Source organism: Electrophorus electricus, chromosome 3 (genome assembly GCF_013358815.1).
Source record: "Electrophorus electricus isolate fEleEle1 chromosome 3, fEleEle1.pri, whole genome shotgun sequence".
NCBI classification, from domain to species: Eukaryota; Metazoa; Chordata; class Actinopteri; order Gymnotiformes; family Gymnotidae; genus Electrophorus; species Electrophorus electricus.
Genome location: NC_049537.1, coordinates 21,360,987 through 21,386,741, shown reverse-complemented (window position 1 = coordinate 21,386,741; position 25,755 = coordinate 21,360,987). Strand labels below are relative to the sequence as shown.

At 44.9% G+C, this 25,755-nt stretch overlaps 1 protein-coding gene across 3 annotated transcripts in view; it reads right to left on the bottom strand.

The window, feature by feature from the left end:
- Positions 1-4,017: 4,017 nt before the first annotated feature.
- nkain2 (sodium/potassium transporting ATPase interacting 2) overlaps positions 4,018-25,755 on the bottom strand; it is a 97,970-nt gene continuing 76,232 nt past the window's right edge. For 2 of the 3 annotated variants that reach the window (XM_035524320.1, XM_035524322.1), the window contains 3 exons: positions 13,238-13,298; positions 8,888-8,969; positions 4,018-6,638 (listed from right to left, as the gene is read on the bottom strand). In XM_035524320.1, the coding sequence (XP_035380213.1) occupies positions 6,629-6,638; positions 8,888-8,969; positions 13,238-13,298 (153 nt within the window). In that variant the 3' untranslated portion in view covers positions 4,018-6,628. Of the gene's footprint in view, positions 6,639-8,883; positions 8,970-13,237; positions 13,299-25,755 lie in introns of those variants that run through there. The other variant, XM_035524321.1, reaches the window with a different exon arrangement.

The following is a 25,755-nucleotide window of genomic DNA, read 5'->3' as shown; positions in this document are numbered from 1 at the left end:
ATAGTATGTTTTGAGTCACTGTCCTACTTCAAATAAGTTTTTTTAAAATAGTTATTTTGGTTGAATTTAAGGACAAGCTGCTTCTCTGCACTTCAGAATTCATCTTGTGGCTGTCATCAGGAGTCACTTCATGGTGTTTCACATGCCCATCACTTCATGGTGTTTCACAAGTGAGGTGGATTACCCAGCATTAGAAGCAGTTCCTTATTTGCTCTCTGTATTTCTCATTCCATCACCCAGGTACAGATACATCTTTATCTCAATTGTCCATTGTTCCAGTACATGTATCCTTTGTTAACCCTTTTGTTTGCTCGTGTGGTCATGAATGGATGATGCAATAAGCACAAACAAAGGAATCAGTCAGTGCTGTGATAACTACATAGATATGGGAATATATGCATATGTATAGGTGTTGACATTGTTGAATTAAACCTGACATCCTGCAGTTTGACCTCATAGTCCTTCAGAGTTTAATTTAAAATAAAATGAGAGTTCTAAAGCGGCAAAATATTGTGCCACTCTCCAGTGAACTGCTGAGTGGATGCTGAATCATCACCCTGTTCTAAATTGTCGACCCCATTTGTGTAAATAGACTCCTGGGTCTGTGGTGATACGTGTATAAAGAACACAGCAGAGGACATTTAACATATAATGATCTTTATGTAGGAACAAATATGCTCGCAAAGCACATTTCTTGTGATTTCAGAATCAAAGCAAACGAGTCTAGGCAGCCTATGGCATTATTTACATTGTACGCGAGGCAGTCTATGGCAAAAAGCACATGCATTTAAACTGAAGGGTGTGTTCTCCTCTCTCTCTCTCTCTCTGACACACACACACACACACATATATAGTATGTCCATGTAAAGCCATATTATGCAAGTATGTCTTAACAAAATGACACTCTGTGAAAGACCCTGATAGCACTGAAATGGCATGAACAGGATGAGTGTCTGTGACTGCGTGTTAAATTGAGCTCACGCACTGTTGCTGAAGCATGACAGTTGTCTCCCGTGAAGGTGAGACACAAGCTCGTCATTAATTATGAACTTGCCATCGCTTGCCATCAGCCATGCTTGAACACTTGTTCATAGGAGGGGTATATTGAAATACTGGGGGGAGGAGGAAGTGTGGTTGGGGGAAAAAAAAGCCAACACATTGTTTCAGTGAAAAAAAATCTCGTCAGTCACAAGCATGTTTAAATGTGTTCTCTCTCATACTTAGCACGGGTCTCCTTATTGTCCACTTTTTACGTCTGTCACGTGTGGCTTCACACGCCATAACGTCGCTTGGCAGAGAGGCTGGAACTATCCGGAAGGGCTATAGCAGCAGCCAAAGTTGAAATGTATTCTAAATCAGAAGACTCTAATGCTTTTGCTGAGATGAAATGATTTTCGGCCGAGGTAAGCAGTTGCTTACTGTAGGCTTGTGTCTACTGTGCACTGGATAAAATATTACATATCGCATAAACATTTCAGCTGCATATGGGGCCTGTGGCAGGAGGCCCAGGCGAAAAGTGGGAAGGAGTGCAGCCGTCATCAGAAAGGAGCTAGAGAAGGTCCCTGACATCAGACAACAACACTTTTAGGCAAGTTGGAGGCTTATGTTGCTACCAATCATAACTTGAGTGCTTACAAGCAAGAATCTGAGATTCTTTAAAGGTCCTCTAAAGTTACATGGCAAGACACGGTTTCACCTTTCTACAGCCAGCCGGCCAGCCAACAAGAACAAAAAGGTTGTCTTAAATACAGTTCCAGATGTTTATTTCTCACTCTTGTAACAACATCCCCTTAGTTATCATGTAGAGTAATACGCTTTAAGATTAGGAACATAATTATAAGCCTGGGATTTAAGAGGTAAAGGGCTCCTGTAGTAGGCTACTGATAAAACTCTGACAAGCTCTTTCAAAGATGTAAATATGGTGTTATTTCTTTGATAGCCATACGCAGGTCAATGAAATCTGAATGGTAAAACAGTAATTCAGGGTTGATTTTAACAATGCATAACTATTTGTCGCTGCAAATGCTCCAAAATGTTAATAATAGAAAATAATCTGCCATTGCAAAGTCCACAGGCAAAAGTAACAGTACAAGCCTATTCAAATCAGACTACACAACCTAGGTGATGTTAGCACCCTTAGAAACAGTGAGAGTATGTTTACCTACAGCGAGTTTGTAATATACTCCAGTTGGATAGCCCATGGTACATTTAACACAGAATATGACAAACAACATACACTTTTATATTACGCAACTCTCCTGTGTGTGCCTCTGGGTTTAGATGTTATCTGAAAATGATTTTTCAAAAATGCTTTAAGATTGCTGACAAAAGACAATAAAGATGCCCATGAAATCAATGGATGAAAGTATTGCACACCAAGAATGCAAGCAGAACTTCTAAACATTAGAGCTTCTTAGAGTAGCAGCCCTTCTAGATGTATTTCCACTAGGACTGTGCAAAAATTCTCTTTTGTCTGATTGCCTTAGGAGACCGGATTTATGTTTGAGATGGAGCAGGTTTCATGTTTTGTCCAGAGGCGGGGCTTTGTTTACTGATTCGATCTGAAAAATCCCAGTGGTTTGGATTACATTGAATTCCAAATGTAGATAAAGTTGAAACAGGAAGAACATGTTCTTAAATGTGTTCGAGAGCACACCTGCCAACTAAAACACATGCAAAGGCACTCATTCACATATGTTCTGTTATGAATAACTTAGTTGCCATAGGGAATGCTAGCCTGATAAGCAGGCTGAATATGGGGAAATTTCATGCAATTTTTCCTGCACAGGCTGTTTGGAATTGTGCCAGGGAGCTGTTTCTCTGGCCTTTTCTTAGTCAGATCAATCAGTTATGACCTGCTCAGCTGGTGGCAACATCAGAAAGAGGCATAGAAGAAGAAACCCTAGTAATGACCAAAGCTCAGAGATTGATACTGCTGTTCTACTAGTTATAACAGAACTGGAAGGCACAGAAAAAAGAAATAAAATGGCAGAAATGACAAATTAACAGATAAAATGTAAAAATACTTATCTGTTTTCAATGCTTTTCTCAGTGGCATTCCTTTCATTCTTTTCCCAGTTTTGGCATGAGCTTGAATTACTGACTTAACTATCACTGTTTGGTCAATGCCAGGCAAAATTCACTGAGCATACTAAATGTGCAATAATGCTAATAAAATGCGCGATAGCTCTTCTCCAGTGTAGGAGAACTCCATGTTTTATCACAGCCAAAAAACAATGGGACATGATGGTACTGCAGAACTGTGGGGTTTCATCACTGGTGCGGAGCAGGAGCAAGCAAGCCTGCAGGGCTGAGATCTGTAGAAGGTGGCCATTGCAGAAACCATTAAGATGATAGTTTGTACCTAGCTGTCCTAAACATGCATTATTTACGTCATGCCAATTACCTTATTATTACTTGAGCGGCACGACGTCTCTGCTAGACATCACTGCTTCCCTAATTCACATCCTTTTACAAGCAAATTAATAAAATGACAAGCTTTTTTTACACTGTTTATTAGATATACAGTCATTCTTGTAAAGTAACAGAAATAGAAAAAGGGCTAAGTCTATTCAAAAGTCAAAGTCAGCACTGAACCCAATCATTACAGCCTGAAAGGTCCCTTAGTGCGGAAAATCCCAGCGCAGTAGCCAAAGGCCTCAAGCCTGTACCAGTCCTCACTCTGTCCCACCTCTAAAACACCTGAGCCAGTCCATCACGGGCAGGAGACTGCCCATGACCTGCCTCGGGTATGTTAGGAGCTGGATCTGTCATATAAACACAGAATGGCTACAGGGTCCCTGAGGTCTGAACTGGGAGCCTCTGCCCTAGGAACTCCTCGAGGATGTGTATTAACTGTAATAGAGCATCACAGACGTCATCTTCACCACTGGATCGAAACAGAATGAACACACCTTCCTATATACTATTGGGAAGGCATTCCTCGAAACCTAGATTCATTAAACACAGGACGTTCTCGTACACATTTTGTATATTTCACAAAGAAATTTCTGCAGGTTTCAGAAACATTTTTTATTTACAACTTGGGACAGTAAACAGCAGCTTGTCAGGACGGTTTCCATATAAACCAGACAGAAGCATCATGCAGAAGGATCAGCCAATCTGTTTCCATCTGGAGAACTCTCACTCGAGCTGAGCTCAGTCTCCATTATCTAAACACTGAGCAGCACCCAAGAGCAGCGCTGCAAATATTACTGATACAGGGCAAACCCCACACAACACATGACTGGGTTCAGCCAGTAGAGCGAGAACGAGCAGGTTTTTTTTTGTTGTTGTTTTTTTGTTTTTTGCCTACATGCCGTCCTGCAACAGTATCAGCATGTTAGGACTAATCCAGCACCATGATGTCTGAAACAGAGATATATTTACAGAAGTCTCTGAGGAGAAACCGTCCAGTGCAGAAGTCAGGCTCGCGTGGGAGCTAATCAGACCAGTAATAAATCAGCAAATACTGTAAATTCACCCTCCAAGTTACACAATGGTTACTCTCTATTGCTGTAACGTCATTTCAAAGGCAAAATCCTAAATACTGTCACAACGCTCACTGTCATCTCTTTTAAGTACACTAATTCAGACTAGCAGCTAGCATATTCACACTCGACCTGGAGCATCGGGGGAAAACTTTGCAACCATGAAAGACGACTGTGGGGAATTATTAGCCAATAAGGCCTGAAAAGTGGTGGGGCTGCAACATCGTTATTAATCACCAAAGCTCTGTGGCTTTGCCAGCACCACTCACGAGGGGTGTGACAAAATATGCCCACATGGACCGATTTACTAACCAGCCAACTGTAAGGAGAAGCACAGGTTATTATTGACTGGAATGTTAACAGGACACTGGATCAGGCACTTTCCACATAGATCCCATACAGCGCAGATTTCCATCCATACGTGCACCCGAACATTTCTATGGACATTTATGAGATTCTGAGGCAACTGCACAGTGGAGAACTACTTAGGTCATGGTCTGTTTTCAAACAGGAAGTGGGCGCTAGGTCTCGTGTGTCCTTCTCTCTCCCAGTTGGACGTAATAGCATGACCGAAATGTAAATATTCCACACTTCCATGCACCATCTTACAGCTTATTTTGACATGAAAGATCTTGAGATATTATGGGGAATAGAAAATTCACTTAAAAAAGAAACTCATTTCTTTGTATTGATGTCTTAATAGTAGCCTACACAGAAGTCCATATGCACACTTCTATTGGTGAAGAATCCCCCCCCCCCCAAAAAAACCCTCGTATTGTAAACGATTTGTTTGTATAACAGTAATCGACAAACAAATGCTGCTAGTTTACTGTTGATGGGGGTGAGGCCACCGTCCTGAAGAGCAGGCATGGAGGCCAACCTATGCTTGCTCATAGGTTCATGTGATAGTGGCAAAGCATGTTTCAGCCACAACACACACACGCACACACACACACACCCTTTCACATCATACTACTGAAACGGTACAGCTTTTTTGTCGTTTTTTGCCAAGGTTTCCCCTGCATCTATATACATTTAAAAAGAAAGTCCCACTGTCACAACATAAAATTTTAGTCTACTAGAAAAGAGTGAACACTGGCACACATGTTAAAAAAGCTTTGAATAGAAAGAAGGTACATTAGTTTTCTCTTCATTTTTCTTCTTAACAAGACTGAACACTTTCTTAGAAAAAGCACAATATTCACATAAACTTTAGGAGCTAAAGACAGCTGTAGAAAGGGCAGCTGTTCGGCCTAGGCTGGGCTATTTCCTGCTCTTACAGATTAATATGCTACATGACACCTCATGCAAACAAATACAGTCAATCTGAAGATGACTTTCAAGGGGTGAAGTGAGATTTTGGACGTCTGAAAATACGAATCTTCTGATTTATGAATCTTCTGATATTGATTTTCTCGCAACTGTTCTTGGCACTTTCAAGACAAATACACCCATAATACACATGAAAACAATTTGGGATACAGTTATTTAACGCATACGGAATTAACCCCTTGATGCCATGGCATCCCAAACCCACTGGAATAACCATATGTAAACGCACACATATGATTCTTCTTGTTAATTCACGCTATCAATCCTTCAACACTATGTCAGGTGACTAAAGCCAAGGCCGACTGGTTATTGAACATTCTTTATGTAAGGAGTATTTCTAGTGTGGTCAGAACCAGAACACAGTGACACTGTCCAGCGCGAGGCGAGTCAGCTTTGTGCGAAAAGGCTCTCATCCTTTTCACTCTTTTTTCCGGATATCCACGGCGATCTGTACTCTGCTCGTCCAGTATCACCCTTTTGCTTTGGCTGTCATGCGTGGGGAGGACGCCGCTGCCGGAGAGTGGAGCAGGATGCCTGCAGACAGCACCTCCGCCACAGGGGGGCTCCCTTGTGCCTGCTGGGAGGCAGGACCCAGGCCAGCTCTCCAGCAAGGCACCAGACAGGAAGCGCTAGGCTGAGACAAAGGAAGTCCAGTGGGTCGGTTCCAGCCTTTAAGGTTAAAGTGCCATGTTTCATGTTCCTTTGACAGTTCATAAGACACTATCATATTAAGACATTTACGTAAAAAGACAAAATGTTAAAACAGCAGTTCTCTATTTGATTGGTTTATAAGGCAGTTTTCCTTGTTATTTTGACCTGGGGAGAAAAGACAAGAACAGAAAAATAAGGGCATTAAAGGATTAGTTTCCACAAGAGTTTGGTTTTCAAAGCAAGCTCAAATGATATGCAGAAGGGCTGCAACAAATACCTGTCTTACAGTCAGTACAACAAATAAAATACCTCATTAAGACCAATACAATGGGCGAGCACAAATTTCAGATTCAGGGTCTGAGATATTTCTAGCCTTTGTCCCCAATGATAGGTAGCATGAGCTATTTTTCTGCATTGTCTTCTAATTGCACTTAAACCTTGTTCCATTTGCATTTGGTTTTGCTCATTTGCTTGTCTTTCTCCCATTCAGTCTAATTTCGGCATTCATGACCTTTCCTGTATTCCAGTGTTTTGCTCAACTTTTACATCATAAAATGAACAACATAAAACGCACAGTCAGATTGCTCTATAGGCTGAAGTAAAATGTGCTGTGTACACAGATGGTAATAACTGGCAAAGGTTTTGAATTTGAGAGGGAGTTTGACATTTGCAAAGGCAAGACACCCATGACACAAAAAAGTAGGATTCTACCAGCCATATTTGTAAGAAAAATACAGAATACTGACAGACTATGAATGTGGGACAAGACATGCAGCTTAAATAACAAAACACTTATACAAATGTGAACAGGATGAGTAATCACGGGTATATCGTCACAATCCAGACATCGCCTGACATGTGCTAAAGCTGTCTCTCCTTGAGTAGGAAGCACAGGAAAGGAACGGAGAAATCATCTGAAACGTCCATCATTCCCAAACGGCCTTATGCTGGACTTTACCCAGATGCTCAATTTGAGCATCTTGGCACTACCCACATGCAACTACAACTCACAGTATGCTTTTCTCTCTACGTCCGCCTGGGCGTGGGGTCCTTGGCTTTTTGACTGATTGATCTTCACCGCTGCCTTGCCCCTGCCAGCTCACGCCCCGGTTCGAAATGAGAGCCCGGCCCGAGTCAGCCCCTCAGGCACTCTCCTCAGGCAGGCCCCGCTGAACCCGAAGGTGAGCCATCACGCACCCACCCCTCTCTAACGCCATATGGACCCATCCCATCCTACTCCGCGTTTCCTGGCAGGGCTCCAGGGTGGCACCAGGCAGGCCAGGTTCAGCCGTGCCCCTTCCTCCTCCCTGAAGGGGACGGCAGGGAATGCCTAGGCTGAGGACGGTTGAATGCCATCAGTGTCGTTTCTGTGCCAAGCCTGGCGGCAGGCACATTCTGAGCACCTGCCATGTGTTTCCATATCAGATGGGCTGTGCCACTATGGCACTACTTTCACAAGGGTGACTGGGTGATGCAAGCCGTGGAATTTACACTGTCTGCGTTACATTAGAAAGTTGGTGCATCCTTCGTCAAGGACAACGAGCTGCCACGATGTGCTTTTTCCACAAAAACGGCTTTTGCTACTGCAGTCTCATTTCCAGTGTTCCCAGCAAGCCATCAAAGACATCCCATGCCTTATTCGAAAGCACTATTTAATCAACCAGTTCTCTGGAAATAAACAAAGACAGCTTCAGCTCAGGAGTGCTGTGGTCTGTTTTTCTCTCTGCGATAATTGGGCACACTATAGACTGGAGAAGACCCAGTGTACATATACCCATCACTGGCACGTCAGTGTCAATAAGCCAAATCCTTTCAAATCTCCCCAGGGACTAAGCGAGCCCACCTCTGCGCATCAAACCAAGTCCTCATAAACTTTTAAGCTGTCGACGAACACTGAGCAAACACTCTCACCCCTCCAAGTTGACCCAGACCGTTATCTGAGGTAGACCGACGGCGATATTATTTTCCTCGGACTGTACGGTGAGCAGCGGACCTCTGAGGGGTTTTATTCTGCTGTCTCTTCTGCCGTCTGCCTCTCATTGCCCACTCCACCGGTAGCTCACTACGCCCAATTTGTGTCTGGGGAGGAAAGCAGCGAGCATTCCGCACCCAGACACAGCAACAGTGACTCAGAACAAGGCGATACACGAGTCTGGAGGCGGATCAGCAAGAAAAGGCAGCAAGCTGGAGACCACAGCCAAGCTTATTGTATCCCCATGGACACATGTACTCAGTAGCTGGATTTTCTACCCAGCTGAAATCAAAACACTGGAACCAGTAGAATAACCCTGGGGTCTCTGCATGCTTTGGGATTTTTGCTGGCACTAGACGAGGAAACGGGAGAGTATCAACAAAGGACTATTTTAGGAACTTGATCAGGTTTGTAGCAGTGGACTGGTGTTTCCAGTACTTACATATACATTGGTTGTAGTTGCAAATGAGATGTCTTCTGTGGTCCTTGGTAACCATAGGAGTCGAACCCACCTATAAAATCAACTGGAAGCAAATGCATGACAAATGAAAACAGAAAAAGAAAGAGACAAAGAGACAGAGAGAAAGAGAAAGACTGAGGATTACTATATGAATAATATTTCATCTAACCATTTATCCCTATGTGTGTGTGTGTGTGTGTGTGTGTGTGTGTGTGTGTGTGTGTGTGTTTGAGCACAAGCGCGTGTTAGTGAACGTTTGTGTGTATTTGCATCCATGTGTATCCATCTGTGTAATAATCCCGAGGAGCGGCCGCTCGATGGCTGGGGCCCTCGGCGGGGCTGGAAGAGGGTGATATCAGTGGCGAGGAGCTGTCGGACCATGGTCCGCTGGATTAGCGGACGCCCTAAAGTACCGCCTAGCAGCAGGATTAGCCACAGGCTTCTCGGCCCCCTGCCGGCCAGCTGTTTCACGGCCCAGCCCACCCCTTAGCTGCCCATATCTGGCCTTTCCACAAAGACACTGAGGTACTACAGAGCGATAAGGATCCAGCGCGTCCCCAGCAAAAGGCCAGCTTCCCGCACAAATGAACGCCGGAGATAAGGGGCAGAATTAGCAGAGTGGCTCTCTAGCATATTTTAAACAGGAAGAGAAGCAAAGATTAAAGACGATGATATATTTATATATATTTCTGGGGGAGGGCATACAACCCCCCCCGAAACCCTACAGTCCATCTTGGGCCCTGTTGTGCATTTGGAACGTTGTGTTTTGATCAGCGTTATCGAGGGGCCTGCAGAGGTCAGCCTTACAACTCATGCCAGCCGATCCATCCGGAGAGCTCTACGGTTCAGAGGCAGCCGGCACCGTAGCTGATGGCCAGTCTGGCGCGGGCGGTTTCTCTTTCCGTCGCGTTCGACAGCAGCACAGTCATAAGCATGGCATCTGTACTGTCTGTGCATGGCGATGCACTTAACGAACCAGAAGCGAGACACACCAGAGTAGAGACAGCACAACACGGTGTGAGGATAGAATGGACAGGCAGGCTTATAAGGCATCACGTCTGCAGGCTAAATCCATGCAGCAAGTATCTGATGAATAGATGAGTCTTATAGTGCATTATTCTGTGAGCTAAATGTTATAAAGCATGCTGAAGGAAAGCGAATGCTTTTACATTTCTGCCTCCCTCCCTTTTCTTTTAACGTAGCAAATAGCTCAGACCCTTCTAATGGCTAAATGCCCCCTGGCTGGCCTTGCCAAGCTAATGGCAAATACTGGGATCACTACTTCAATAATGAAGTAAAAAAAACAAAAAACAGATACCATGCACTAATGGCTGTGGGCATGAGGACAGTGTGCAGGCCTGAGGCCTTAAGCTACACTATTAACATTCAAATATAAATGCCTTCACCTCCTCCACCTCAACAAATGGACTTCTAACATCGATTCCACTAAAATGGCAGCTTCTGGCAATGATCGAGAGGTCTGACGCGGGGCTGGAGGTGACCCAGGCCTCGGCACTGCACAGCAGCTGGAGTCGGAGAGCTTTGTCTTCCGCCTGTGCCATTCCCGTGTCTCTGAGAGTCGTAAGTAGCGCGCGGCGTGACGCTAATTGCTTCCAGGGACCCCGCCTCCGTGCAGCCACAAACCCAATGGCGTATCCCCATGGGGAGGCGTGCCTCCTAATTTCCTTACATGAGCAAAGACACTTCCCTGCACCTTGGCTAAACCAGCAGCCACTCCCTGTCCTCCCGATGAGGCCAGCCCCACAATCCCCTAGGCCCCACCTCCACCCCACCGGCTCTCTTGCCTGGTTTTGGTCTCGGGGGCGGAATCCTTTTAAATACTGTCCTTTCTTTAAATGGACCCTGGGACATTACCCTTGATAGTAGCAGTAATTATGCAGTGCGCATGTTGATTGGTTTGAGGTGTTCATTACCTCTGTAGAGGTACTTCATGTACTATATTAATTAGAGCTATAATGGCCAATATGGCTGCCAGATTAGTGTTCCTGCATGCCTCGGGGATCAAACCGTCAATATTACTGGCATTCGTCAGGGAACGCCAAAGCCTCCCCGACAACATTATTCCAGTGCAGAGGGCCAAATTTCCCGCAGCCCCAACAATCCCTCGTGCAGGTAATCAAAGCATCCTGATATCCCCTCGACAGGCATAATCACTCGGCAGACGTGCACACACCAACCCCAGCAGTGGCACCCAGCAGCCAATGAACCTCTCGCTAACTGAGGAAGGAGCTTTTCAATTACGCACATTTCCTAGAATCCCCCCCCCCCCACACATCACTGATGAAGACACGTGCTGCATTACTCAGCAGTGAGCATAATGTCTGCTGATTGAATTAGAGCCTGTTTGTACAAGAGCGAAAGATTTTATTTGCAACTTGAGGTAACTGGATTTTGTAGGCTATATACAGGCAAGTTCATCAGACAACCTAAGATACTATGCAAAAGAAGATCTTTTTTTGCAGCAGTTTCATGCGTATGAATAATACTCTCTGAAGAGGCTAGTTGTGTGCAGAAATTTTGGCATCCGTTTACAAAATTCATTTACCCATCAAAAAGAGAATTTCTCAGTTAAGGCAGTTAAGGTTTGAAACAGTTTTGTGAATGAAATAAAACACCACTGATTGGTCCTGTTTTTGTTCATGGCTGTGCAGTGCATTATAGAAAACTGCTCACCACGGCTAGCGTGATGACCTCACAATCCACATGCACACTGACCACTTTTATTAAGGCACAATAGCCATTTTGGGCTATGGGGCTCCACTCCTGATCCCAGTGTGGAGTCATTTAGTGTAGTGTAAAAACGGCACGTCCGAACAAGGCTGTTCCTAATTGCACCCAGAGTGAGGCATAATGGTCCTGATTATGACACAGGGTATTGCAGTGAGAGGGCCCGACTAGGTTAGCATGGTCAACCAAGTGGAGCATCAAAGACCATGCCTGAATTACCCGCACAAATACAGACCTTCAGCGACACACTGAAATACACACACACACACACACACTCTATCTGTCTCGATCGCACTCTCCTTCTCTTGCTCTGTTGCTTGGTGATAAGTGAGAGACAAGGACGAAAGAATAGGAATTGGACTGAGAGGGGTACTATTGATCTGATGTGCTTGTCTTGCTTACCAAGGCTTTCCTTTCTGTGTTCCTCAACACAAAATTCCAGCAACAATGTCAACACCAGCCCAAGTTACAAAATGTCTCAAAGCAATAAACATTAATTATATATCACATTAGCACAACGCAAACGTCTGACCTAATTATTTTGCTTTCTAATCTTGTCGAAATAGGGCGCCGACTATTCATGTCTCTTAAAGGGATGGTGATTGCAGCGGGGCAGAGCACGGTGTCTGAATATAACAAATGAGACCATTTCCCATTACTCGCCTTTAAAACACATGGCCACAAGCTGGCAGTTCGGGATCGATAAAAGCAATCTTTTAAATTCAGCAATGTCTAAATCTAAATGTTTGTTGGGCACTGTAACTAGGCTAAAGATCTGGCACTAAGAGAGATGTCTATGCCGATGTTTTATTATTCCAGTAAGTATATCAGGAGATAAGCAATGGACCGATGGACCAGTAAAAAAGGATGCTGGCAAGTTGATTGGCCGGTCGCTGGTCCGTTCAGGCCAGTTGATTGGCCAGCGTTTTTGCCAATCACAGTCATGCGTCGTGCTAACTGGGTGAAGCGAGTTTCTCTAAAATGACAGATTTAGCGGATTTTAGAAGACGCCAACTAGCTATATTTCGCCCCATTTATTATGTAACACTAGGTACACATGCTAGCTAGTTAGGATAATAACTAAGCCGCCCCAGGGTGGCCTGTCCTGCTAAGCTAACTTACAGTACTACCTTATAGTGCTTACCTTGGTTGAGTGGTAAGCACTGAACATCAGGTGACAGCATTTCGCTTCATTCTGTCTCACAGAAGAATTTTCTTTTTCACACAGCTCTCTCTGTATCCATATCCATGCTAACGGTAGTTCGGCAAGATGCTGAAGCCTCAAACAACTTCCACAACATCAGCGATGTTTTTAATTTGAACAGTGGGAATATATAACAGTGGGCAGTGGGAATACAATGGTACATTGGATACTGTATATACTTCTGTACATAAACATAGGAATATGGATTTATTATTTGTAAATGGTATTGGAATTTTATATGTAAATCTCTTGGAGAAGTTTTGTTTTGGGATAAACACAATACTAAACACTGAATTCATTACAAACTCACGTAGTGATTTTGTATGAGAAAAAAAAGATTAATATACAGAGAAACAGCTGGAATGCAAACTTATACTTACAGCTGTCCTCTTCTTCTGAAATGAGTTTCACCACGTAACAGGCATAGATGAAACCAGCAAGCTAGAAAACACACACACACACACATACACACACACACACACACAATATCAGAACAACACATTCATTATCTCCTAAAGACTAACAACAGTCTACCATTTTCATCGGCGCAGTAAGATGCTGTTTTATTGAAATCACAAAAAAACTGTCAAAGAAAAGTCCTTGATTGAGGTAGGGAGTGGACTGTCTGTAGATATGCGTTTGGGGATCTGGAAGGAGACATTGAATATGGGACGGAAGGGGGTGGGGGGTCAGAGGTGGACAGAGCCGTTTGTTCATGCCGAGTACCCAGGTGTCGGAACATCAGCTCCGGGTGATGAGGATGAGGAGCGCCAGAGCTTGAACGAAGAGCGATAAGGATGAGGAGCGCCAGCGCCACTCTGGCTCGGGAACGCAAGGCAGCATCAGCCCACTAAATCAGTGCCACTCCACAAGCCACCAAGCCTTCACTCAATTAACCAAGTAAATCCAGAACAGGAGGCATGCACCAGAGGCCAAGAGGCTTCTGATGGAAGAGACAGAATGAGACTGGGTATAAAAGTGGATTCGCTAGTTTGAGGTGTGGCAGTGGGAGGCACTGTCACCACTGAGAATTCATGTAAATACGAATACATAATACAATACATAAAATGAAAGCTCAAAGAAGGAGCAGTGCGTATATGTGTGCCTGTGTGAGTTTTTAAATCCTAGTCATCCGAGCCTTGTGTGCTACACCAGTTATTTTACAGAAGCAGAGTAATTTGTGGTGTCTGATTGAATTCAGAGAATGGATTATAGCCTTAAGTGTCTGTGTTAGTACTGGGTAAAGAAAGGCAATGGACATACTTGAGGACGTCACAGTGCAGTCTGAATGAAGAAAAAAAAAAACAACTCACCCCAACAGCAGAAAAGATCTCTGTTAAGCACATGTGCTGTGGTGAGGCTACTAATCCGAAGCCGCCATTCCGAAAGCACTGCTCTGGCTGGGAAATTTACATATCCCCTCTCATCTGGGGAAAGGGGGGCGGGCGGAAGCGTCTGTGCGGCAGGCCTGTATCTCCAGCCCTTATCGATTCAGCAGTTCAATTAACTGCACATATGGCAAGCAATTTGGGAATCCGTCTCCAGCTCGGCCGCTAGATAAACACCGAGCCACAGCGAACGGAAGGAAGTGCTTTAGGATTCCTGGAATACCTCAAGGTCTTGCCCTCATTTGCAAAAAAGAATGAGCCACTTCCTCCCTTCGGCGGCGACAGAGGCAGCGCGAACAGTAGCAGGCTTCTGGGTGCGTGCAATCTGTCTCCGCGCTGAGTCATAAGGCCACGCCCCCATGTGATGGGTGGCGACCCAGATACTGCCCTGCTATGGTTGGTGCAGGAAGACAACCAGCTACTTTGACTCAGTAACACATGGCTTTCAGCCAGCATAGGGCACAGGATTCACACGCACACACCCGCGCGCGCACACACACACACACACACACACACACACACAGAGTGATACCGCATGTGTGCTTTTTATGGCATAGGGAAGAAGGATTATGGCACGAGGCACATGATACAGGTGGCTCTTCTGGTTACCTGATGCTATCTCCTCCCCACTGTGTTGTGTAAATGTAAACCCAATTTGTGGATTGCAAATACAGTGCTGGGGATGTAATGGAGGGCCTTCACACACACACACACACACACACACACACACACACACACACACACACACACACACACACTCTCAAATGTGTGCACATACAAGCTTCCTCTCTCACACACACACAGACTCGAACACGAGCCGTCACAGACATACAGCGCATATCTGCCATGCCGTTCCCAAACGGAAAACTAAAATTAGAATTCATGCGCGTGAATAATGCATGGAGGGTTTCTAAGGAGACGCTAAATAATTGAGGTTAAGTCTGGGAGCAATGATTGATCTTAATGCAAGTATCTTAAAGTTACATCACACACTTAAGCCTGCTCATTCTTTAGTGTCTGCAGTCTCAATTACTGGTCTAAATCTTTAATATGTTTATTTAAAAACACCAAGTAATTCAGTCTACTCTGAGAAGGAGCTAATGTATTGGGGAGCCTGGTGGAATTTAAGCCATCTCTGTTGGTACAGCATTCCAACAGATAAGACTGGGTGTTTTCCCCATGACATGTAATGGCTGGCTGCCTGCCTGTGTGTCCGGCTGCATTCGCACGTTTGTGTGTGCGCGTGCGTGCATATAGAATGTTTGTTGTGGACTGCCATCACAGGGCAGAACAGTATGGATTTGATGCTAATGGGATAGCAGAGGTGATAGCAGGGTGAGTCACAGGCAGAGGGGCTTCAGTGTACTGCGCCCGTGAGCACAAACACCACAGCAATTTCCCTGGGCGATGTAATTACCATCGGCAGCGTTTCAAAAATGGTGCCTTGCATTCCCTGGCATTTAGCACCAACTAACTACTGGTAACTGCATGGAAGTGATTGAGTGTTTGCAGAAATGTTTATCCCAAACTGGTCAAGAGGTTATGACATTATTGCTTGGTATACCGTGGGGCAAAAAGTGTCATTTGATACTCTTCTGTCTTCAGTAACTTGAGCTATGCTGGAATACTTAAGTTTCCCAGAGCCAAAAAAAACTAGACGTCATATCTGACGAGTATTTATGTGATTTTTGTCCATGAAGTGGTGAAGATGTTTTCACATATGGACATGCTTGGCGAACTACTAATTTTACAGGTTTGTCCACCAAAGACAAGAAAACAAAATAAATGGAGATGAAAATGAAAAGAAAGGAGGACAAACAAATTGCTGTAGCAAGGCTATGAGCACAAATGCCATCCTTGGTGTCTGACAACTCTACTTAAGGAAGCTGAGGTCCTTGACTGACAGCAAATGATTGGCTGTCCCATCTTGGTGCAGAAAATGCCTCTCACCACTTTTTCCATCAAATATGTTCAGTACATGGTTGAAAATATTAAGTCTGAGTAAGTCTGGGGAATTTTTTTGTTAAGGGGCTTGGTCTTTACATTCTTTGGGGAATAAAATACTTGCCAGCAGTTTAAACTACTGACTGTAGGAAAATATTTTATTTGATCATATTTTGGTTTAAAATGACCGTGTTTATGCGTTCATTGATTCGTTCATCGACTACCTTGCTTCTGAAGCCCACTTGATGACCTGATTTGTCTTTCCTACTTCTGCTGCATGAGAGTCTGTGTGTGGTGACAGGGTGTCAGGACGTAGCTATGGGACTGAGGGCTCGTGCGTTCTCGACTCCCCCGTCAGGTGGGCCGGACCTCTCTCTGGGTGGCTTTTACGGTTTCCACCGCAGGGAACCTTTGGGTCGCCAGCTGCTGCTGTTCTCAACATGTGCGCGCGCACTTCACAAGCTCCTGAGAGCAAACAACCATTTAGGGGAAAGCGGTGCTTAGTTTTTACAGTGCATGACCCTATGCTGACTGGGAGCGTTTGTGGGACATGGAAGAGGTTTGGCAATTTTATATGACTCCATCATAAGACAAGAAGCACAACTGTTATGGCTATGGTGGTGTAAATACCTGAGAAATGAGGGAATGTTAGTCACATATACACAAAAACCTTTACTTGGAAAGCTAGTTATTGATGATTTATACTGCTTACTAACAAACACTGCTTGTTTATTTACAAACCCTGAGAGAGGAAGTGAGTATAAAGCCTCAGTATTGCAGCGCATTTTAGATTCGCATCGGATCACAGGAGTTTGCCTAAAATCTTACAATTCACGCTTTACGGTGCTTTGGCATCAGAACCTCTGTAACTTTGTGGTTGGCCGTTCATTCCAGAAGGACCAGGTTGATAAAATAATGATCTGTCATGCTTCTCTCTGCACTGAACGATCCCCAGGAATAACAGCCCATTCCAGTTCACTATGACATTATTCTTACAATGTTACAAATGTCTTGAGTGAGGAAGCCATTTTCCATTCTGAATGAAATAAACCCATATTCACCCCCCCCCCCAAAAAAAAGAAACCAATTTTCAGTGTGGAGCTCCTTGGGCTGCCTCCAGCCAGCTCTTCATCTGAATTAGACGCAGTGCATTAGGGTGAGTGAGGCCTCATGGCTCAGAGCGAGACATGGGGAGTGCCACACTGCAGGTTCTCTCGTTAGCTCGCTAAATGAACCTTTTTACCTTTGAAATCAGACTCGAGGTCCTCGACGGACCCCCTTACGAAGTCCTCAGCTCCTGTGTCTGTTACTGAAAGAGGAGTATGGAGAGTATGGGAGTTTTGGAGAGTTTTTCTCTGAGAAGGTCTGAGACATGCATGTCGGATTTTACAGTTGCTTGGCTATTCCTAACGTGGAATTAGTTCAAATGTGATACTGTGTAATTTGTTATGCTGGTGTTGTTTATCAGTTTTGCTGTCATTTCAATACTTTGTAATAGAATAAGCATAAACATTTCTGTTTAGTATACAGGCAGGAGAAAGCACTGTATTTACAGCAGTTTTTGACATATTTGGAATTACTAGTATTTGTTTGTATTTAAATAATAGCCAGCTGGGGTCTTTTAAGCACATAATACTCTAGACACTTAACCACAGGCAGACAGGTGATAACATAAAATTTTCAGGCTTTAGTGCATCTACTACACAAAGCACAGGCGGTCATACCATTTGTCACATAATTTGTAAGAATGTATTTGCAACCGGTGACTTCATTTCAGTGCTCTATGAACTTTCATTACAAACAAAGCACTGTGGGGGGTGGGTTCTGCTCTGCTGAGGGCGTATTTCAGAAAGTGAGTTTAACAAACTTTAAATTGAATCTCTAAGTTGACCTAACTTAACATACCCAGAGTTATCGGTTCCAGAACAGCTGCTTTAAATCTCACTGATCGAAGTCAGACTGAACTTAACTAAAGCATGCTCATGGTTAACTTTGTAAGCCACTAAAAACTGCACTCAACATGGATGCGAACAAAAAAATCCTAGAGCTGTTCATTGCACCCTGTCAGAAACTGCAATGAACATTTACACATGCAGACTATTCATACTTTCAAAGTCATTAGTCATTCAACACATATCAGCTATTTCATTGGTTTCTGCCCTTTTAATTTGGGTTGACTGTGATCACTTTCAATTATAATATAGCCTATGTAATCCAAAGGTAATAAACAGTGTTGACAATAAAGAAAATGTACAGGAAGACGACTCATTTCCACAGGTTGTGCATGTGAGGATTTTGAATATCTGACATTAAGTTATATGGCATAAGGTCTACATGTGTTCAAAGTCGCAGGTGCATGAAAGGCTGCATATATGAAAAAAATGTTTCTGTGTAAGAAGGGAGCCACAATTATGATTCATAATGATACATGAAGTCAGGGTTATACTGTAAATGAGTTTACAGATAATTTGCAAATTGGTAGGGGTATTAAATATTTGCATGACATAAAACAAATTTGAAAACCTTTTTTTTTTTTTTTTTTTTTTTTTCAGTAATGAAAAGCTTGTACTGCCTTTTTGAAATGCAAACGAGGGGAAGACGATGGTTTTGAGCACTGGAACCGGCACTGTGTTTCTATCTTGGCCCTGGCTCTAGACCTGTAGTGGGCCAGACTGTAGCAGGGTCAGGATGTGGTGTCACATGAAGGTTGATCTTACTGAAGGTTGATTAAAAGACAATGACATGAAGTGACATGCCTTGTGCAAATTTGATGTAGGGTACAAAGTATCATCATATAGCCAATTATTATTATTATTATTGTTAATAAAAATAACAATAATCATCATTTATAACAATAACTATTAAATAAAGCCTTGAATTGGAAAATGTTTTGATATTGCCTGCACATTAATGACATGGATGGATTTCTAATCACATACATTAAGGAATACGATACTATACGATACTAGGAATGTGGGTCTATGCAGGCTATAAGAAATGAAAGATTCATGATAAGATTCATAGTGTTAAACGTACCACATGTATATTTTAAGAAGTCAGATTAATCCTCTAGGTACATCAGTTTAATCCTCTAGGAACAGTTTCAGGAATTTTCATACTCCAGATTAGGCCAGTGTTCTGATGATTAGATCTGTGCTTTATGACCAGGAAACCTGCTAGATTACATCCACCCCAACCCCCTCACAAGCCCCCCCCACCTGCCCGCTGGATGATGAGGCACTTCTTGTTTCAGTAAAATGTCTCACAGGGTGAGAGGAAGGAGTGATAATCTATGGGGCAAAAGGTTAAACCACCCACCCCATCAGACAGAACTTACCAATAATGATCTTTAGTGGTCTTTAGCATTGTCTAAGGCTAGCCATATGTTTCCAAAGCCCTGCGATCCATAAATCAATGCGATGCAGCAATAACACTTTTGCTGACAAACGGTAGAATTCCCACAGCTGCAGCAAGTGCAGAACAAGTTAATGTTCGTGCTTTCATCGCCACTACTCTGATTCCCAAACAACACACCAGGTCCAATTTTCCACTTTCACATTTGAGAAGGCACTTAGCTGTCGAGGAAAATTGGCTTCTTTGTGGTATGGTGGTAACAGAGCTCCGTGCGCTCAAAGAGGGAGGCTTTCTGTCGCTCTCCCTCACTACACGCCTGTTCTCTCAGGCTGGCCAGTCCTTTATCTAACACACTCGCGCAGTCAGGGAGCTTGAGTGAGATAAACCTAAAGACCCACCTGGCAGTTCAAAACATGGCATACCTAGGGGGGGTGGGGGTGGGGGGAGGGAGTTGGGGGGCTCAACATTAAATGCATTCCAACTACTCCTTTGCCAACACGAGAAGAGGGAGCGCAGTGGGAAGTGCTCTCTAGCGCCCTCACTTGATATGTTACAGACATGTTACAGGCTTGTAACAGATACGTTACAAGCCTCCGGAGAACTGGATTTTTTCACACTGAGTTGTCAATTACAAGATGGGACTGTACATTGTGTACATACATATATACATATCATATATACATTGTACATTGTGTATATAAACATAATATACATATATTGTACATACATTGTTAATATATTTTTGTATATATATAGATATATATTTCTCTATGCACCCCTGTTTTTCTTTTTCCTCAGTTTGGACAGAGCACTCAACCATTTCACTGCGAGTTATACTGTGTATGACTATGTATGTGACAAATAAACCAAACTTGAAACTTGAAACTATTGCCAGAGTTTACTTCATTTGACAAGAATCGCCTAAGGTTAACAGCTGGTGTGTGCAATACAGACACACACACACACACACACACAAGCTCAACAGTAAACTGTATTGCTGGATTAGTACCAACCACGTAGAGCGATACTGTCTCGTCCTGCACAGGCACCTGCGCATTTCGGCCTCACTCTGGTGGTGTCGGCTAATTTGTATTGGCGTCTGCGGAGATGCTTTTCCTTCACTTGATAACAATTCATTATGTGGCCCTTAGCTCTCAGCTCCGTCGTGCCTGGATTGATCGCGTGGGGTAAAAGCCAACTCGCCCAGCTAAGAGCATAATTGTTTTTTGCTCACTATAATGCGCTCAGACATTCATCATTGATCTTACCAAAATACACTCCGCACACCCGCCTGGCAGGCAGGTCAGTGCTCAGGGGCTGGGAGGAGTAAGGCGGGGCATTCGGAGGTCTGCCCCCCCACCCCCTTAAAAATAAAGAGGAACGGAAAGGCAGAGTGGGGATCATGGTGTAGTGGGGTGTGTGGTTAGTGGGATGGGTGGTGCGGTGTGTTGTGGAGTGTACAATGGGGGATTGGGAGTGCTGCTTTGGATGGTGCGGCGTGTGGGTGGGGTGGCGGGATGTCCCATGTGCATTTTGACCTCCACGCCAGGTGGAGGAGCCGCAAGGCTTGTTACGGCAGGGGGGGCTGCCGAACCTCCTGCAGACCACGGGGGCCCTGTGCGTCGTGACGCTCCCAAGATGGCGTGCGGAGCAGATCGGTGATAATTGCTTCGGCAACCTCTACCAGGTCTCTGCAGAGTAATGGCTGGTTGATAACACGTTGGGGAAGGGAGGTTTTCTGTGTTGGCATGGGTCATAACCAGGTTACAGGATTGTGTGCGTCCGCGAACATAATTAGCCTGACGGATGACAGAGTACATGACGGTACTTAAACATGGCAGGTCGGGGAGACAAGGAAACTAGGAGATATTACATGGGAGTTATTACAGGTGGTTTAGGCGACAAGGCGCTAATAATAAGCAATGTGCGTCTACTCTTCACTCCAACAGACTTCATTATCTAATCAGTCTTTTAAAAACCAGGCATGGTACTTAAAAAAAAAAAAAAAAAAAAAAAAAAAAAAAAGAAGCAGAATCTTAATCCAAACACACTTGCACACCCGTGGAAAACACGCATGCATGCACTTCAAATAAACTGCGCACTGTTTGTGCCTGTTGTGATAGAGCTTAGGGATTAATATCGCATTTGTAATAACATGCACAGTACATTAGACCACCTCCTCCGGTAACAATGATAGAGAGGCGCTCGGTCTGCATCCGACAACCGTCAGGACATGGCCGGATCCTAATGCAGAGTGTGACGTGCAATGCAGGGGTCTTAAAATCTCCCCAGACAAGCTGGAGATTGGAACGATGCTGCGTCAAAGGCAGGGGTTCATCTGTGCATCTGTTCATCTGTGCACATGTGTAAAAGAGAAGTCCCTCACTCTTTCTCGCGGTTTCTCTTTGTCCGTATGATCTTTCTGATTACCGCGGCGGCAGAGAGAGAACCAAATGATTACGGCTGGGTAATAAAAGCAGCCGGTCGTCTCTGCTGACTGCTGCGGTTTGAGGGGGACGGGGGCCGTCGACCTGTCACGTTTGCCGGGGGACAACCCGCCCGCATCGGGACATCAGATCCCCTGTCGATCGCGCAACCGACAACCCTCACCAGACAAGACGGGGGAATCGGGGAGGTCAACGGATGCTGAAAAGAAGCAAAAAATAGACCCCACAACAGCATTCGCAGCAGAAGGGGTCCGGAATCGGACGTGCGCGGATGGCCTGTCTGCCAGGCCGCCGACTGTCGAGCTGGAGAGCCGCTGAGCACGAGCGAGCACAATTAGCTGCAAGAAGGCGATTGGCTACGACCGTGGCTTGCCAATGCGTGTCTGTGGGGACTGACATGTAATGGGGCCAACTGATTCTCTTCCCTCTGGGGTGCAGGGACCTGTCAAAACTGATACCTTCTCCTCCTCGCGCACGCTGTGCACTAGTCACAGAGTGACAGTGTAAGAAATTGTTTTCCATACAGGGGTGGTGGTGAGTGATTTTCTGCATAATGATAAATGAGGCGTGGAAGGTACTGTGGAATTTGTCAGACCTGCGCTCAAACAAACTAACATGGACCGATTAAAGCTTTTATACAAGTTAAGACTATCAAAGGCAAATATGACACCAAGAGTAAATACTCCTCTAAGAGCATAACATTTCTCATTATAATGGTAAAGCTCTCCTTTGATAACTGGACAATGGTTTTTCTACTGCTGGTACAGTTTCGTTTTTTTTTCTAATATTAATAGAAGAAGTGTAGACACTTCTATTGGAGTTCCTCCTTTTAGTGCTACAGGATTGTCTCGTTCTCTCTCAGGTGGTGTTTTCTCAGCCTTCTCGCAATGATTTCATCCAAATTGCTTCAATGTTTGTCTTCTTTCTTTGACAGAGGAGCCATTTTCCTCCAAGATCTCTTTGAAGATGTCCAATACCTTCATTTTCTTATCACTGCCACACATAGCTCAGAACAATGGGAGCCAAAATGAGGTTTGGGGGTGAGGGTTGGGGGAGGTTGGAGAGGCAGGTTCGTGCTCAGCTCGGGGAGGCACATGAAAGAGAGCTCGGCTGAGGAGAAGTAGCACACGGAGCGGGGAGAGGAGCGTCTCACTCGGCGCGTCCTCGGCCCGTGAGCTCGGCGAGAGCTGTTTACACACCGGCGTCTATGCAAATCCGACCATTCCATCAACACTCTAAACACAGGAAAGTGTACATAAAACCCATCAGAGCGGGACTGTTAATAAAGTAAATTTGGTACAAGACTCTTTTGGAGGGGTGGGGGGCGTGATTAACACGGAGCATGGCCGAATGCTTTCATCTGTGGTCTAATGGACCCAGGACTAAGCTTTTCTCCAAACAATTACATACTCACGATCAAGAGCACCCGGCAGTACTGCCATGACATACTGTAATTAAACAAGCCCTGATTGATTACGATTGCCATTTAAAAATGCTCTCAAAAGCTCATCAGCAGAGCTGGACTGTAATGGGCTCATTCATTAGGGGTGTATGGGCAGACCCTAGGCCATGGCAGCCTGTTGAGAGCTGTGTGTGTGTGTGTGTGTGTGTGTGTGTGTGAGAGAGAGTGACACTGTTTTCTCCTACAGAGAGGATCACGTCCGCAGGCCTTGCTGGACCTGCTGGAGGCCAAAGGATGAACACAAAGCAGTTTTGACAGTGAACTAGTCGAGATTTCTGCTTAGCATACAATGTGCTACCCTGTCATGGCAGCTGACACCTACTGGTAACCGACAGGGGCAAACAAAGATTTCCATCTTAATAGCATAACTGAATAACTAATATTATTAATATTAATTATTGAATTATAGTCTGAATACACTGAATAACTATTTTTGTAGAATATGACACCTACAGTATAGGTGTACCTGGGGGGGGTCTATGTACATTTAAAAAAAAGAGAAATATATATTACTCTGCAAAGGTCTTAGGCCACCATTAGTTTTAGCAATGGTATAATGACCACATATAATTATTTCTCAGTCTCTTTATTAACATACAAACTGAAAATACAGGAAATATGTACACGAAACAAAATGAACAAAATTTTCAAAACAAAATGGCTTCTACAGGCAAATGACAGTATTTAGCACAACCTCATTAGCCACCAAACACATCTGGAACTTTTATGGGGGACTGGTATATTATACCAGGCTTCTTTCAGCACGTCCCAGAGTTCTTTAGATTTTTCTGCTGTTGTTCATGTATATGGGAGGTCACACTAAACACTTGCCACTGTAGCCTATAAATGGTTTTTAAACTGCATTCAAAATTCCTGTATTTTCTGGTTGTATTCTAATAAAGAGACTGAGAAATAAATATATATGTTCGTTAACGTATATCTGCACACAATATATACCCTGCTGCTTTATTGACTAACTAAATTAGTGCTTATTGTAGAGTATTGCTTATTACACTGATGTTGACTAACAAACTCTAGCACTTATTGTTTATTGCACTTATCATTGTTGAAAATAGTGTCACGGTACCCCCCCGCCCCCCCAAACGTCTCCGTGTGTGTGTGTGTGTTTGTCTGTATTGCCACGCCCTCTCGTGTTTCACACCTGTTCCTTGTTGTGTGTCATTGTCTGCTGAGTCCTACAGAGACCAGCCGGACTACGAGAACCATCACTCGGAGGTGGACTCCGCTGGGTCCTACGGAGACCAGCTGGACTACGAGAACCGGCACTCAGAGGTGGACTCCACTGGGTCCTACGACCCCTACCTGGAAGAATATAAAGGCTATGTGGAGTGTGGGGAGTACAGCGACGTCAGTCTGCGGTCGGACAGGGGGTCCGTTCGTGAGGAGGACCCTGCAATGGAGGTGGAGGAGGTCCCTCATGGAGATCTTCCCTCTCAAAGCGACATTACCGGCTCCGAGAACGACGAGCCCCCAGCTCCCAAGGCTCTGCCCAGGGCACGCCGCCCTGGAGCAAGCGAGCTGCCCCGGGTGACTTGGAAGGAGGTGTTGTCGCCAGAGGAGGACACTCCGCCCCCTAAGGCGAAGAGCCCCAGGGTGCATGCGCCTATGCCTAAGCCTCGTAGAGGCAAAAAGGCAGCGGCACCAGTGCCTGCACCAGAAGCAGACGATATATCCGGTGCGCTTCCCGAGGCGCATGCGCCAAAAGCAGAACAGCCGCCGCTACCAAAGACGGCGAAGGACAACCCCCCCGAGGCTGGTCGGTCTCCGACCCAGCCGATGACTGGGGGACTGGCTGGGGGACTTCCTTCCTCCTTTTCCGGACTGGAACACACAATCCTTTGTGTGTTGTTCACGTGCCTGTCCCTGTCACCGTGCCTGTCCCGATTATGTTGAATGTACCGATTGCTTTGTTCCGTGTGTGCGTCCGTGTGTGCGTCCCTGGTCCCTGTCCTCCCCCTGCAGTCCTGCTCGCGCTGGCCCATGGTGGGTTGTCTGGTCCCCTTGCCTTGCCCCTTTCTGTTGGTCTCGGGGCCGCTGCCTGATAGGCTGGCGCACCAGGAGTTGTGCCGTTGTGTGTGTGTGTGTGGGGGGGGGGGGGTGGGTTGGGGCACTGTCACGGTACGGCCCCTCCCCCCCAAATGTCTCTGTGTGTGTGTGTGTGTTCGTCTGTATTGCCACGCCCTCTCATGTTTCACACCTGATCCTTGATGTGTGTCATTGTTGCGTGTGTATAAAAGTCTGTCTTATCGTGTTTGAAACTATGTCTGTTTCAACGTGTCTCG